This window comes from Melozone crissalis, unplaced genomic scaffold (assembly GCF_028551555.1).
Source record: "Melozone crissalis strain CALT ecotype California unplaced genomic scaffold, PUWL_Pcris_2 ptg000063l_1, whole genome shotgun sequence".
Lineage (NCBI taxonomy): Eukaryota > Metazoa > Chordata > Aves > Passeriformes > Passerellidae > Melozone > Melozone crissalis.
The window spans coordinates 8,022,740-8,039,123 of NW_026535841.1; the positions used below are offsets into that span (position 1 = coordinate 8,022,740).

A 16,384-nucleotide genomic window follows, 5' to 3' on the forward strand; every position below is an offset into this window, starting at 1 on the left:
GGATATTCAGATATTTCCAAACATTGTCTGCTCCTACAGGATTTGTTTGCTCAGTATTCAATTAAGATAAAGGGCATAAAGAATTAATTTTTACCAGTATCACATTATTGAATGAGGTCAAACTCGTTAGCTGTCAGTGTCATGATACAAACCTGTAGTGGCCAAAGGCTCACTGCCTCTACAATGGTGCAGACTGTTCTCCCACTGGTTATTCTGTGCTCTGGGGGAAGTTAAACTAACAAGAGATGGGTGGCCTGAGTAACACAACTTCTGAGAACCAGCCTCATGTGCTTCCTGGGCCTTACTCAGCCTAGAAAAGTGTTTGAAGAATAGAGCTCAATGAGCAGGGAACAACATTGCTCCTTAAAAGAAGGAAACCAAGGGGAAATCCTTGTAAATTTAGGAAATCCCCTATATCTCCCTTCTGAACGGGTCTGTCCACACCTGGGATCTTGGAGGAGCCTCCTTCCTTCCTTTGAGATCCTTTTTCCTTTGAAAAGGCAGGGAGCATGCTCTGGCTAGAAAGGCCCATAAGGCAGGTTTCTCACAGTGCCCAGAATTATGAACAATTTTTCTGTCAAAATTTTGATTTGCTGAAATAATGTAACATCAGAGCAATGAATACCTTGATTCATACATTGCATCAGATACATGTGAATTAATGTTAACTCATCAGGTATTTTGGATGAAGAATATCTGGTTTTGGATACCAGATAGCAAAAATGTTTTTAAAAAATCTGAATGAGCATTCCAGATTTTATTTGTATTTAATAAAGGGTAAAATCTTCAAATCAAAACAAATATTTAATAGGTACTTTTAAGTTTAAAGAAAGCCCCCAGTTTAAGCATAAAAATCCCCCGCAATTATTTGTGCTGCTCTTCTGTGAGCACGAGACTCCCTCAGAGCTGGGCTGTCACAAGTCGTGGCTGTCATCAGGCAGTGAAACACACCAGCTCCTCTCCCTGCTCCAAGGGGGATGGTGGCTCCCACAGGAGCTCCTCACCCTCGTGCACATGGCAGAGACAGGTGAGTGCTCAGCATCTTGGGAATGCCAAGCAAAACCCTTTCTTTTCTTGTGCTGTGGGGATTGCACTTTAGATGTGAAAAACAGTAATTTGCAAGTGAGATCTACATTTGGTGTGTTTTAAAACCCAAGTTCTGTTTCCTATGAAATGTAGGTCTCCCACACTACTTCTTACTTTCCTAGCCATATGAAGTGTAATATTTCAATGGGTACATGAACTAAAACAATAAAAGTTATTGAAAGATCAGCAGAGCTCTTGCTCTGAGCCTGGGCTCACCAAGCAGTGCTTCACAAGGGCCTATTTATTTCAATTCCCAATCACAGACACTGCTGGAGAGAAGTCTCACCATTCATGTTCTGTTTCAGTAGAAAAATTAAATTATAAATCATTGCTCTTCCTAAGCAGAACATTTTGTTGTTGCATTTGGATAATTGTCAAGGAAGGAAGAAAAGGTGATCTGCTGTCAGCTCAACAGGAATAATTGCAATAGTTTATATAAAGTAATAACTCGGCATTTCCAGTTTCGACATGTATTATTCTTGTTGAATTATTTTGTTTGCACCATTATGCAATATGATGCCTTCCCCAAGGAGTGCAAAAAATTTAAGGGAAGACTCTCCTTACTCTTACAAATCCTACTCCACCCAATTAGTAATGGAAGGAAGGTGTGAAACCAAAGGGACAATGTATTCAAGAACACGAATCTTCAAAAGAAAGTGAAAGAACTAATATCTTTAAGGACAAACCTAGAAAAATAAGGGGGGGAAAGTGCTCAAAAGAACAAAATAAATAACTGCAAGATTTTTGACTGCTTAGGAGAAGCCAATGAGGTTTAATCTACAAGCCTAACCTGAGTTGCCTTCTGCTCTGTAGTAAAGTTTCTCTTTCACACTGCTGCTGGGGAGGTTTGTTGTTTACCTGAATTGCAGAAAAATCTGATGGTACCTGGCTGCAGCCCCCAAACTCTCAGTGGCCAACCACCCCAAGCACTCTTCCTTCAGACCTTTATGGGGCTCTCCTTGTCAGCTTCTGTTTCAACTTGTTAATTTACTGTGCCATAAGCAACATCAAATGGTCTCTTAGGCAACCCCTGAGTGCTGGGCTGGGAGTGCTCATCTCCTGGGTATGTCTGCATTGCCCAACAGGGCCTGTGCACAGAGATCCTGGAGGGCTCTGTTCAGGAAGGGCTGCAGCTGGCTGAGCTCGTGCTCTCCTGGTTTATGGTTACAGGGTTACTCACACAGCCACTTCCAGGGCAACCACAGAACAGAATGCAGAGCATCACTTTGGTGCACCACATGCAATTATTTCCCTAAGGGTATCCTCTTCCTCGTGCCTTTAAACCAAGTTGTGCATATTTGTAAAAGAGCAAATACAGCTGTGAGACTCTAAGAGATTATCTATACTTGCCTGGTGCAGTTTAGGAAGTTATGGCGAGTTCTCAAAGTCAGAATTTGAATGGAATAATTTAGCTCTCCCAGTTCCCAGTCCTCTGCTTTATCCCCACTGGCAACAAAATCAAAAACTATATAAAATTAAGACTCTGCACCTGCTCTGCTTCCTAAAGGAATATCAATATTAATGCATGTAGAAAATATGGCAAGACAGAGGACTTCTTATACAGGCAAGAAAAATTTTCAACACTGAACATTTCCACAGTTATCACCATCTTATTAAAAAACGTTGAGGAGACAGAAAGACCCATTCACTTCATCAGGCACTGAACACTGATTTAGGAGGAACTTTGTTTAACAAAAGCCTAATCAGTCTATTTAATTTCCTCTTATTTTTTTCCCTAGTTTTTAATTACAGCATGGAACTTCAACTGTGGCCTCTCTTGGCTTTTGTCTGAAGTCAATAACTGAATTTATCTAGATTTCGGTCAGTTCAGGATCTTGGGTGAAGACACTGAGGCCTCACTTTGATTGATATTTTCAACCAAAACCAACACAAATGTTCCAATGAGCCTGCAGGAATTACACCCCTGGCATTTGCTCAGTTGGTTCTGTAGACCTGTAGCAGTCAGGGAGTCACATGGGAATCAGCTTTGCCACCAATTCTCTGGAGATTTCAAGCCAATCACCTGAACTCCTTCCTCCCTCTATTGCCACCTTTTTGTATTACTTCTGTTCACTGTTGGCAGCCCATAAACATTATTTGCTAAATATTTTGCAAATGTCTGGTTTTTTCACTAACTACTGTTATTTACCTTTTTGTCTGTAGTCAGTACCACCATAAATATTTTATTCATGTTGTATGTCTGGAATAGAAATGTTCATAGAGTGTTTCCTCATCCCGAGGGCACTGAAGTGAATGGAAGCTGCCATTAAAACCACTGGTTTTAAGCAACCCAAACATTTCTCATCAGTCTTAATGCAGTGAGAAACCATATCAAACAACTGGCTTTGGTAAGTCACTCATTTTCCTTTTGATTGATGCAAAAACTGTATCTATCCTAAGGATACAAAGCTTTCCTTGAGCATTTGCAAATCTTCCATTAAAGCTTGGAAAGCTCTGAAAGTTACATTAAGGATGTTCACAAATCTTTCCCCCCTTTAATAGTATAATTACTTGATTGGTTTGATTATAAATCAAAATCCAAGTGAAGAAAGATTCATGTGCTTCATATAAAATGAATCACAGGGAAAACATTTCACAATTAGCAGGCGCTCTTGCCTTACCTGCCATAACTTCAGACACATGGGCATGCCCAGCTTGGCACCCACCTCTGGTTTCAAGGTACAGACTGACGTCTTGGATGGCAGCTCCAAAATCTGAACCTGACATCAGGAAAACAAGAGGAGTTGGTCAGGCTCCAGGTCAAAATTCTGCTGTTAAAAACACAAGTCTTTTAAGGTGATTAGGGTTAGTATAAGCTCTTCCAGTAAAAACTGTCTGGAGGAAATGGAGGAATGCATGCTAAGCTGGAGCTGTAAGGGGAATCTACAGCTAGCTAAAGAAGTGCATTGTTTTAGGAAAGACCAGACAAAACTGCTAGAGTGAACACATCCTCTTCTTCCACTCTTCTATTTAATTACAGCCTTCTTTTCAAACAGTGGATGACATTGTACACACAGCAGATAATACTGCGGACTGCTTTATCTGAACACACCCCCCCTGCTTTCTTCCACCTTTTTCCAGCTCTGTTGCTAATTTTTTGGCTGCATTCACCTGTGAACACTTGCATCCTCTCCTCTGTGCTGCTGTGGTAACACAGAGCTTGCATGGAAATACAGGCAGTGTGTACATGCAAAGGGGATTTTTTATTTACTGCTGACTGCACTAACAAATCATAACCCTGCAATTACCAGCTAAGGCAGCTGCAGCAGCCTCTCCCCACAGGTATTCCTAACACAGCATTGTCTAAAGCAGGGTCAGAAAATGCTCTGTTAAACACCTGCTCTCTCTACAGAGCAGTTTCCATTGTTGCTTGTTCCAATGGAAATGAATCATGGACCTGGTTTGTGTGGTTTTGATTTTTTTTTTCTTTTTTTTGAACATTGGGCAAGTTGTTTCTCTGCCAAGGAAGTAGCTCATTTCCACCTCAGGATGATGGCAGGCAAGATCAGGGGAGTTTGCCTTTTTAGTTTGGTACTGGAAGATTTTGAGACTCTTGATTGACACAGCAGTGCCTCAGCTCTGGGCTGGTTGTCCAGCCTGGAACTCTGGAGAAACAGAAGCTCTTGGGTACCAAAAACCTGCTGCCAGGAACGTTGCTGTTTCTCACATTCATACTTAATCAACAAGGTGATCTTTTCTTCTAATTAAATAAACAATGGTCTGCATTATGTGGTAAAATTAAACTACTTGAAACATTTGATAAATCCAGCATGACCAGCCACTCTAGGCTCTTCCAGAATGTGCAAGAGCCCAACAGCGCTGTTGGACAGCCCCACTGTGTGAATTTCCTTAAGCATCTGAGATGAGGTATTGCACAAATATGGCTCCTCTGGGAACCATCCATCAAGGCCACGGCAGCTGCGATGGCTTTCTAATCCCATACCTTTAGTTCAAAGCCTGCCAGAACATCTTCCTATTCTAGAGGCCGTCAGCCAGGCTGCCAAAAGCCAGCTGCACTCTAAGGCTGTGAGCAGAGTGTATTGCACATAACACACGGAACACTTTCGAAAGCCACTGAGCAATAGAGCAGGAAACTGTTTTCCAGATTTGAGGAATAGTGACTACAGCCAAGAGCCATCGAGTCTGCAGACCAAACCTGGGAACAGACCAAAGTCTGATCATCTGGGAATTCTGGTTCTTTGGAGCTTCACTCTTAACAAAAAATGCTTTTCTCTTGTCAACTTTCTTGCTATCAACATAATGACCAAGTTAGCTGTGGCAGGAAACAGGCTATAAATATGGAGATGACCTGCCCTCATCTTGCCTCTTTCATCACTGTCTCTCCAAAGGGCATTGCCTCCTAGGCAAGACCAAAACTGCAACTTTTATGTAATAAAGAAGGGTAAGTGTGCTGTGATAAATTCACTTCTGCAGGTTAAAAGAAAAAAACAAACCTTCTTTGCTTTACCTTGACTAAAAACAGATGACCTGGTACAAGGGCTACAGTTGGGCTTGCAAAGACCAAAGACAAACAAGGAGAAAAGCTTTGTGCAGAAGGCAGGCAGGCATGACCTGCTGCCTGAGCTGGATTGACAGTTCCAGAGACTGTCTGTGTTAAAGGCAACTGAGCCTTAGAAATAAATACTATTTCACATATTTTGACAACTGTAACCTAAAACTTGAAGTTCCGTGTTTATACTGGTTTTGCTTAATAGGAGAAAGATTTGCCTTTGCCTGAGGTTAATAGTGTTCCTGGGTGGCTAAAACTGGCCACAAGGAAACACACCCTTTCTCTTTTTCACATTAATAAAGCTTTTAACATGTTTCTGGCAAATTTGCAAGAAAAGTGCATGTAACTCATAATTGGTGATTTAAATGCAATCATGAACAAATAAATGCCTGTTCAGATCTCATTATTTATGGACTGAACCTCCTTCAAGACAAAATTAGTCTTTTTTTGGACACCAGCCAAGCATAAACACTTATTAAGTCTTAATTTTAATAATAAGCTGCAAATGTACTGTGTCTCACACAGTGCTGCCTGTTTGGAAGCACTATATATTATGGGAGCTTATGTGAATTTATTGAAACATGACACAGTTCTAATGCAAAGGTTCACACACAGAGTGGAACTCTTCTACCTCAGGAGATTGCAAATCATTCTCCTCTTGCACGGCCCAAGCAAACAATTGAGAATAAACCAGAGATGAGTTGTAAGCGACACCGGGGTAAATGTCTTCTATTTGGTCAGTTGATTATTTAATTCTTCATTAGCGGGACTTCTCCGGCTGACACCCAAATGCACTTGTCAATTTTGTTTAACTTAAGTATTATTGAGCACTGCTTTAAAATGGAGGGAGTTCTTTGTTTGATCAGAACAAGGTATGGGACTTAGAATGGTTGTATTTACTGGTGCAGTGTCTGTGTCTGCAGCCATATCTAGTTCTGTAAAAGAGTGAACATTCTGGCTGTGAGTCAACAAAGTACTTAAATATGTGCTTAACTTGTGTATAATAAAAAGATCACATTTTCTTGCAATACAGGCACTTATTACTTCATGTATAAAATAGGCAAATTTCAGTTTCAAGATACACAACCTATAGTTCAGAAAAGCAAGTGAACTTTTATGCTCATCAGCAATTTGGACTTAGCTACCATATTTCATTTCATATTCACGCCACTTTTTTCTTCTTTCATAATTTTGGTATTTTGATGTCAAGTATTTGGTATTATTTTTGTGTGATGTCCTCAAACAGTCCATTGTAGAAAACAAAACTGTAATTTCTACACAGCAGAAGTGGACATTGCCAGCAAAGCTGTCAGTCAGTGAGTGCTGTGATAGTGGCATTAGATGTGGACTTACCCAGCAGGAACTGAAACGGACCCTGCAATTATCTCACACAGAGCAAACCTCTGGCCAGTAACAGTAATTCAACTATTTCCCAGTTCCAGGTAAGGAATTAGCCTGGGGTGAAAGACCACGTATTGCATTACAAATCACCTGCACCTCCCCTCTTCTCACCAAACCCAATTCAGCTTCAGATGCAATATAAGCTCCTCCATCTGAGGACAGACCTGCTGACCATTAGTTCCCCAGAAGGATTCTTGTTCCCAATAATCAGCAGCACCAGAAGGGTTTTCAAAACTCCTGCATGTAAACATCAGCAGCAGCTGCAAATACTTAAATGTGAGACAAATCTTGGGGTGGTATCCTTGTTATTAAAGCTGAGTTACATAATTCAGTCATCCTTGTGGCAGTAAAATTAATGATTAACACCCCCAAAGGTTTATTGTGCTGCCTGCTCCTGAGCAGAGAATTCAATGGCACAGATGTTTCCCCTTCTGAACGATGTCATTTCAGTACCAAAAGCAACTTCTCAAGCACAGAGAAAGAGACACTTCCTACCTCCTCCAGGCTTCTGGCTGCCATGGCCATTAGCCAGCGTCCCTGTGCCACCTGTAACAGAGAGCATCTGCAGAATCCCACATGCTCCGTGAAGACAGAATCCGTCACTGAAGTCCGTCCCTCTGCTAAATCCCACAAGCAGATCCTCTGGTCGCGCCCCTGACTGTTACAGTAAAACAAGTTATCCATGAGCTGCAGTCTGAGGAAGCCTGGCTGCCTGCAGGGCAGTAACCTGAACTGGGTCTTTAACAGACAGTAAAGGACCAAGCTTGGAACAGCTTCTGTGGGGGCGTTAATTGGGTGTTTCATGAAATGTGGGGGAGTCCAGTGTTCCTGAGACCACCACCCTTCTGCCAGCTGTGGAACTGGCCAAGAGGTTCAACTGTCCCTGCAAGGGGGGAGGCTTGGGAGCCAGTCAGATACACTGCATTCACAGTTTCTGTTTCCTTGTGCAGAGAGACTTGATCAGGATGAGTTGTGCTATTTATACGTGAGAATATATTTAGAAAGTCTCATGAGTTGAATATATACACAGTAAAAAAATACTTACATTTTAAAATTGATTTGATCTAATTTAAAAGGAAACAAAAGTATCCCAAGATTTACACATGTAACACTCATTCACACTAGCAATGAAATGGAAATGTCATGTGTTGACAGCTGAAAGACAAACAGCAAGACAGGACCTCATCAGAGGTAAATAGAGACAGTTATTCAGTGGTCAACTTCCCACAGCCACAGGCAGGGCACAGAGGGCTCCTAGGACGGTGAGAGACTGGCAGGGATCGCCCAGGGGCTGCAACACCCAGGGCCAGAGAGCAGCAGCTGCATCCGAGGTAGGAGCCCGGGGACTGCTCGGCACAGCCCCGTCCCAGAGGCTTGTGCTGCTCCCAGGCAGGCAGAGCAAGGAGGCCACACAAAGGGCACAGCAGGAATTGTTGCAGATTTCTGGGATCCCACTGGCTCTGGAACAAAGTAGCACTGTGCAGAAGCTTCCAATCCATAAACTACCTTAGCACAGGATATATGTCCTCATGTTATCACCTGGTCATCAAAAGTCCCTTACCCATGTCTTACTTTAATTAGCAGTATCACCTGAAGAAGCATGAAACCAAAACAGAGGAGATGTAAATCTACAGGCTGTTGGGAGTTCTTCAGCATCAGTGCTGTTCAGCTGAGTGACAAACTGACACAACATTTATAGCACTGTGGATACAAACAGTATGATACTGCAAGAAATTGTTGTGATTTAGCTTTACAAGAGAAAAATTAAAGTACAGATAAATGCTGTCCTAAAACTGCACTGCTATGTGAAGTGTTAGAACTGTACAGTAAAAACAGAGGTACAGAAAAACTCTGTAATTACACAAACAATGCTCATTCAATATGATTTTATGGGGGAGAGTTGATAATTGTACCTAAGCAGATAAGAAATATAAATGCTAATGAGTTCCCCTGTATATTATGAGATGTCTTCTCTAGATAAACATGTCAGAACACCTCCTAATCATACAGACACTTTGGCATCTACTCTAGATCACCTGTCTAATCCAAAGTACACAAATCTTCCTGACCTTCCTTTGCTAAACAAGAACAGAAGGTATTTTGCAACAAAGCAAAAGCATGAAACTCAGCATTCTTGCTCATTTTCAGTCTTCCACTCTCCATCTCTGATTCTTCTCTTTCTTCCTTCCCCTTCCTCCATCTCCCTTCTATTTATAAATTCTTTTTTTCAATCTTCCCCAGGAACCACTTCAAATCAACTTCAAATCCAAGTGTATTTCCTTGACCCAAAGATCTCACCTGTTCTTAGTAAAGACACTACAAGTCCCAAGTTGTTATGATATCATAACACACATCATAAATTAATTAATTGCATCTTTCCCCCTCCAACCCCCACACTTTTTGTTCTAGAGTTTTTCTGTCTTTTTTTACTTCAGTACATTTCCATATGTGTTGGAGAAACTTTAACTGATTCCAGAATTAAGAGAATCCTTTGTGTTCCCACCCCTCTTTTTTCCCCTTGAACCAAGAGACAAGAAAAATTTCAGTTTTTTGCCTGCTTTGCTAACCTGAGAAGCCTGTCTTTGCCACCCATTGTCTTCACACAGCAGACAGATTTTCTTCCATGGCCATCCAATGCTGTGTCCACTCTGTGTGTTTTCAGGTTCCAGACATGGATAAACCCATTCTCAGACCTGGCAGTAGGAAGAGATGCTTTTAGTGTGAGCACTGCATGGAGGTGATCAGAGTCTGATGATTTTCATTTTGTTTGTTTGTTTGTTTTGTTTCCAAAACTGAAGCTGTATGCACAAGTTACACACACCCATCATGCAAAAACATGAATGCTGCTGTTTTCCCCAGAAGCACTTTGTCAAAATAATACACTTCAATTCAAAAAGAAACAACCATATGACATTCAGCAGAGCCAGAAATCCTGGTGTATTTACCCAGAGAAGAGAAGGGGGATATCAGGTTCTGGGCCTCCACAGGAAAAATGCAGAGTGTGGACTGCAGCACCGGTACCTCTGAGCACAAACTGTGGATCCGGAGGTGGCAGAGCCATCGGAGCAGTGAACTGGGGGGTGAGAAGCAGACACAGATATCACAGAGGGTAAAGCAGCCTTTAAATATATTCTGAGCAGGACACTTGCTTCTGCTCTTTCCTCTCTGAATTTTCTTTGTTGAATGTTCTTCCTATTTGCCAGCCAGCTGAGGGTGAAGCATTTGCTCCTAGGATGAGCTGACGGAGCAGGTGCCCAACCTGCTCTTTGCTGCATTCCTCTCTCAGCAAGGTGCTGAGCTGGCCACGCGCAGGCACCTCTCGCACACTTGTAAATCCCACATCGGTCAGCTGCTCCCCCTGTGCTCAAGGGAGATAAATACAAGAAACCTGACACCCATAATTTGAGTGGGCAAACAATTTATCATTCTGCTTTAGCCCCCTGGCTAAGTCTCTCCCCTTCCTCTCCACAAAAATACTACTTTTGTGTTTTTTCAGAAAAGCATTGCAGTGAACATATCAACTGAAAAGAATTTCAGATCACAGAATCACTATGTTGGAAGAGACCTTCAAGATCACCGAGTCCAGCCCATGCCCTCACACCTCAACTAAACCCTGGCACCCAGTGCCACATCCAGTCTTTTTTAAACACGTGCAGGGATGGTGACTCCACCACCTCCTCGGGCAGACCATTCCAATAGTTTATCACTCTTTCTGTAAAAAAATTTTTCCTAATATCCAAACTGTAGGTGTAGAAGAAGGGATTCCAAGTGACCTTGCCCCGATAAGTCACAGTTGCACTAATTACCAAAGAAGAACAGTCTTGTCCTTAATGGGTCATAGCTATTGACTAATAAAGATATGTGTGATAAAAGGGGTGGGTTGGCTGGTCAGGGAGAGCCTTGGAGGAAGAAATATCACCTTGAGGAGGTAAAGGAGCCCTGAGGAAGAAGGAACGATCCAGAGACACACAGAAGAATGAAACAAGGAAGAGAGTTGCTGCTGCAAAAGATCTGCTGTGAGGTCAGTCTGGGTCTGACAGAGTTAGAGCCTCTTATTGGAGCCTGCAGTCATAGTTGAGCTGGGTAAAAGACCTGTGGTAAGAGGCAGCAAGGAAGTACTTGTGGTCCTATTCCAGCAGGAAACAGCCAGCAGTCAGTCTGTCAGAGAAGCCAACAGTAGGAACTTGCTGTAGTCAGAGTCAGGGTGGCTAAGCTGTAAAGAATAAACCAGGACCATTTTCATGTTGTTAAATGAGAATCTGTGTGTTGGCTCATCTCTACCTGTAATGAGAGCTCTGCTGCAACACCTGAGACTAAAATAGGATATCTGAAGGCACCAATAAAGAAGGAGTAATTTACCTGTTATCTGGGCTGCAGCACAAGGGAAAAGGAGAGCAAAGGCCACCCACCTCCTACCTACAGACTGGAGAGGTAATGAACACTCCCTTACCTGGATCTAGTGGTTTATAGGCACAAGAGTAATTTGTAATATAGTCCACCTTGAACTAGGAGTTGATGGGATAATGACCTGCCAGCTTGCTCACCTTCCTCAAAGCATCATAAATGAAGATGATCAGGGAGGAAAATCCTTCTTTGATGAAGTGGGTGAAGTACTTGACCAGGAGGCTGGCATTGGTGGCCACAAGCATGAGACACTGGAAGGGTGACCAGAGGCTGATGCAGAGGCAGAAATCCAGGTAGTCAGAATCATTGTCCCTGCAACATCCAGCCTGTATTTTCCTTGGCTCAGCTGTGTCCTCTTGCTCTGTCAGCTGCTGCCAGGAGAAAGAGACCAACCCCACCTGAGTACAGGCACCTTTCAGGAAGTTGTCACCTCTGAGTCTCCTTTTCTCCAGGCTAAACAGGCTCAGCTCCCTCAGTCGTTCCTCACAAGGTTTGTGTTCCAAGCCCCTCACCAGCCTTGTTGCCCTTCTCTGTGTGCACTCCAGCGTCTCAATGTCCTTCCAAAACTGAGGGCACAGAACTGGACACAGCACTTGAGGTGTGGCCTCACCAGTGCCAAGCACAGGGGCAGAATGACCTCCCTGCTCCTGCTGGCCACACCTTTCCTGATCCAGGCCAGGTCCATTGGCCTTCTTGGCTATCAGGGCACTCTGCTGGCTCATGCTAAGTCTGTTGTTGACCAGTACCCCCAGGTCCCTTTCTGCCTGGGCACTGTCCTGGCAGAGGACAATTCCTGATGAGCTCACAGGGACAGCCTGTGTGATCCCCACAGGCACTCACTGCTCTGGCCCCTCACCAGGTATTTCCCTTCATTAACAGCTTTACAGGCAGCTGTGCACAAACACTGGAGAAGGATGAGGACAAATTTTCTGTTCTGACTTGTTGCAAATGACCCTCCAGACCTGTGCTGAGACAAGGCAACCAGCAGCTGATTCAACTGGAAATATAATTTGCAGTCAATTGGAAAATGCATTATAATGTCCATTACAATAAATATTTTCACCATAAGAAGTGTTTCCTCCTCGTTCTGTGGCATTACTAGCCACACGTGTGTATCTGCTGCTTCCTTTCTGACCTAACCTCACAAAGAAAAGGGCAGCTTCTGCCACTGCAAGTGCCACCTGCCATCACTTTTTCCCACTCATGTGTATATTACCCCAGATTAAACAAAAGGTGTTCAAAATTCAGTAAGGGATGATCAGCAGGTGTTTGCCTACTGGTTCACAGCAGAGGAACTGCACAGAATCAGAATGGAGTGCAAGAGCTACACAGTCCATGGCAAAACAGCCCAACTTTTCATTGCCATCTCACCTCAGTACCAGCTTTCAAACTGTGCTTAAGGGATGCACTTGCTAATGCACCTCATTTGCAGGTCTACATTGAGTGTTTATAGATCAGTTATCACCAAGGTATCTAGAGGTTTTAATTAAATGCAATTATCTTTTAGGGCTAGTGATGAAACAGGATTCTTCAGCGTAATGTGCAGTTCTCTCTCAATAGTACTGTGCAATTAGGTATGAAAATAATGAGCTCAGTGGATACCCTCTGTGTTTTAGGGCCCTGACTCATCTCTTTTATGAAGCTGTTGGATGATCCAGACTCATGGCAGGCTGGAGCACATGTTCAGATGTACATGATGTGCACACTGACCCCCATGGTGAGATGCAGCTCCCAAGTGCCCATCTGCAACATGCTCCTGAGTTATAAACCTGTCAGAGCAAGGACTTTGTCACCAAGTGAAACCTCTTTGGGGCACTACAGCTGAGTGCTGGTGCCCTCAAAACAACACTTTATAGGACCTGATAAATAAAAGAGTAGCTAAGAGCTTGTCAGAGGGTCCCACTTCACAGTGGAGCAATTCTGGCTCACTGCACTGAGCAAGGAACTAGAACTGAGGCAAGCCAGAGGCTACCTGGGATTACAAGGCAGGTTTTTAATAGCATTTTTCTAATTACTGACACAGAGGTTTTTGCTGACAGACAGCAAGTGTGTGCGTGGCTGTGGGAAGGGTTTTACCTGGCATGGAACAGACACTACTAATGCATGTCTTTACAAGGATGATATTTCAGAAAAATCCTCACACCAGTTACAGGAAAAAACAACCTACTGAAACCATACTTCTGAGCTGCAAGCTATTGAAGGCACTTTTTGCTCCTCAGAGTCTGGTTCTTTCCTCGCTTTTCTGCTAATCCTATATGTGAATCTGGAAATTTGGCTTAATATTGAATCTAATGTTTATTGAGTCCTTATTACTTCCTATCATGATTTGGCAGAGGAATGGCAGTGTGACAGTATTTAGTGTCTCATTTTTCTTCCAGCAGGTGCTGAACTATAAAATTTCATCTTTGCTGCCTTTTTTTATCCATGAGCTTGGACAAGTCACTTAAGACAAGATTTAATAAAAAATTGTTAGGTACCTACAGAAAGTCCCATGAGGTTGCAAAGAGATGGAAATTTGGGGTACTGGTAGTTTAATACTTCCAAGAAAGCATCAATCTGTTCCTGTTGACATACAAGCATGCTCAAAAAAATGACAGCCTACCTTCAACTCACCAGGTAGCTCAGGGTCTCTCCTTACAGGGATAATGAAGTACATTGTGGTGTACTGATTCAAACAGATAATAGTTCTACAGTGCTGTGCTAAGCAGACAGCTACAAACTTGCTAAATTTGATGATTGTAAGATGGTTAAAGCCTCTGGGGAAATTTTTCAAAAGTACCTAAGTGATTTTGAAGCCTAAGACTCATTTCCAAATGAATTTTCAATCCTACATCTCTAGGACTTTTTAAAGTTTCACCCCAGGTGCCTAAAAATGAGTTCTCTAATTAGCACAACATTTATTTTCTTGTTAACTCTATCTAGCCTCAGGGAGACCAATCTGTTCTTGTTAACTGGGGATATCTGCAACAAATTTAATTAAATGAATTTGCTTAGTATTTAGTCTGGTCTGAGAGCAAATTCTGGCTCAAGGGCTTGAACAAACAAAATGCAACCTACAGAATAAAGTTCATTTAAAGGCATTTCTGGGCTACACTGTATGTTTGTCCCTGAGTTGTTATCCTCTTGCCTCCTGTGGAAGGAGTGAAAAAACATGAATACATGAATCATTTTGCTCATGGCAGTATTTGCTTGCAATACAGCATCACCTGTAAGAGAGGAAACACCTCACCATCAGGCTCTTTGGATTTTTTAAAAGAGATGTTCCACTTATTTCTTCCAGCCTTCCCTGCACTCGTAACAGCATGGTCCTTCAGGAGCTGAGCTGCACTGATGTGGCACACACAACGAGAAGGATTTTTCACAGAGTGCACTGCAAACCCTTGGGCTCCTGCACAAGTTGCATTTCCTACACAAGTGGGGAGTGGAAACCCAGCTGCTCAAATGAGGGTTTCAATTAGTGAATGGCTGAGTGCACTGCACATGAGGTACCAAAAAGGGTTTTGTCTAAGAAAATGCATCTGCTAAATGCCTGAACAATTAAATTTCCTTCAAAATTACATTATTTTAAAGAACAATTCACTATTAATATCCCTCACAAATCTTACTTTGCTTAGGTTGCAATTAGAATAATCCTCAAACCATTTGAATTTCTATGCAGTGGTATTTCAGTATCATCACTTCAGCATTTGATATAAAAAAGTTAAGCTTTTATTTAATGAGAGTACTTTAAAATATGTAAATGTCAAAAGGATTACCTTAGAAAAATCTCCCAGAGAATTAAAAACATTAACAGATTCCCACAGGAAAAATTCCAGCAGAATTCAGCAATTCTCTTGTTCCCACTCCTGTCACTTATATTTCTATCACACATTGAAGCAAAAACAAATTGCTATTAAAATATCATCCAAACACCCTCCTCCCCCTAACAAACCCCACAGTTCACTTTGAGATACCAACAGCTCAAGCAAAGACAGGAAAAAATCCTCTTCTATTTTTCTTTAGGCTTATTTAGAGTAGTAAAACCTCAGTGGTAAAAGAGCTTTTTCAGGTATAGGAGAAATAAATCTCCCTAGGCATGTCTGGCAAACTGATTTGGGACTGAAACCAGCAGGTGTGCAGACATAATTACCACTGCAAAATATCCAACACATCCAGGTGTGCTCACAAACAGATACATGAAATCCCTGTTATTTTTGACAATTCCCAGTCAACCAGGTGCCACCCTCCCAAAGGAAAAATCAGAGCAAAGAATGAGTTGAGAAAGATTTGAATAAATTGTTCTTCCCCCTTTCCAGGCTTTTTAATTCACACAAAAGCTCTTTTTTAGCCTGCAGTTCTGTGCCTACCTGCAGCCCCTGACAAACTCTGCCCTGTGTCACAGCACCCTGTGCTCTGGTGCAAGAGTGTTTAGGAAGTGGGTCCTGAGCTGCAGCTGCAGAGGCAGCCAGTGCAAATAACAGCCTGCTTGAAGTTAATGGTGCAATGCAAACAATTCTGTTTGTTCCATTACGTTTGCAATCTCCACCATTAAAATCCAGAGGGCAGCCCTAGCAGCAAAGCTTTCCAAAAGCTTTCCAAAAGCAATGTTCCCACGTTTCCAGCCTCCAACCACTGCACACAACGAGGTTTTCAGTGCTGAAAGCACAAACCGCTCTCAGCCCAAGCAATGCCCCATGCAGGGCTGCTGGGAGTGCTGTGGCCTTTCCTTGGGGCTCAACAGCCTCACCAGAACACGAGGGTCCCAAAGCCCCCAGTTCCCATCACTGGATTTCAATGAATTGTGCTAGAACACAGCAGCACTTGGAAACACCTGACACAGCCCTGGCTGTCACTAAATGCTGCCTGGTTCTATGGCACTTCTCAGAAGCCGAGAATGGGAATTTAGCACTACAAGAACCCATTTGATCAGTAACATTTTCATACATCAGTAAAAGAGATGCCAGACAAATCCATGCAAGTTGAACGAGCTGAAGTTCACCTCAT

General features: G+C 42.6%; 1 protein-coding gene across 1 annotated transcript in view; it reads right to left on the reverse strand.

Moving 5' to 3' along the window:
• GNB1L (G protein subunit beta 1 like) overlaps positions 1-16,384 on the reverse strand; it is a 46,756-nt gene that overhangs the window by 9,944 nt on the left and 20,428 nt on the right. The window contains exons 2-5 of the mRNA XM_054288884.1: positions 9,943-10,070; positions 9,565-9,690; positions 7,493-7,655; positions 3,708-3,806 (exon numbers count right to left, since the gene is read on the reverse strand). Of these exons, the coding sequence (XP_054144859.1) occupies positions 3,708-3,806; positions 7,493-7,655; positions 9,565-9,690; positions 9,943-10,058 (504 nt within the window). The 5' untranslated portion in view covers positions 10,059-10,070. The remainder of the gene's footprint in view (positions 1-3,707; positions 3,807-7,492; positions 7,656-9,564; positions 9,691-9,942; positions 10,071-16,384) is intronic.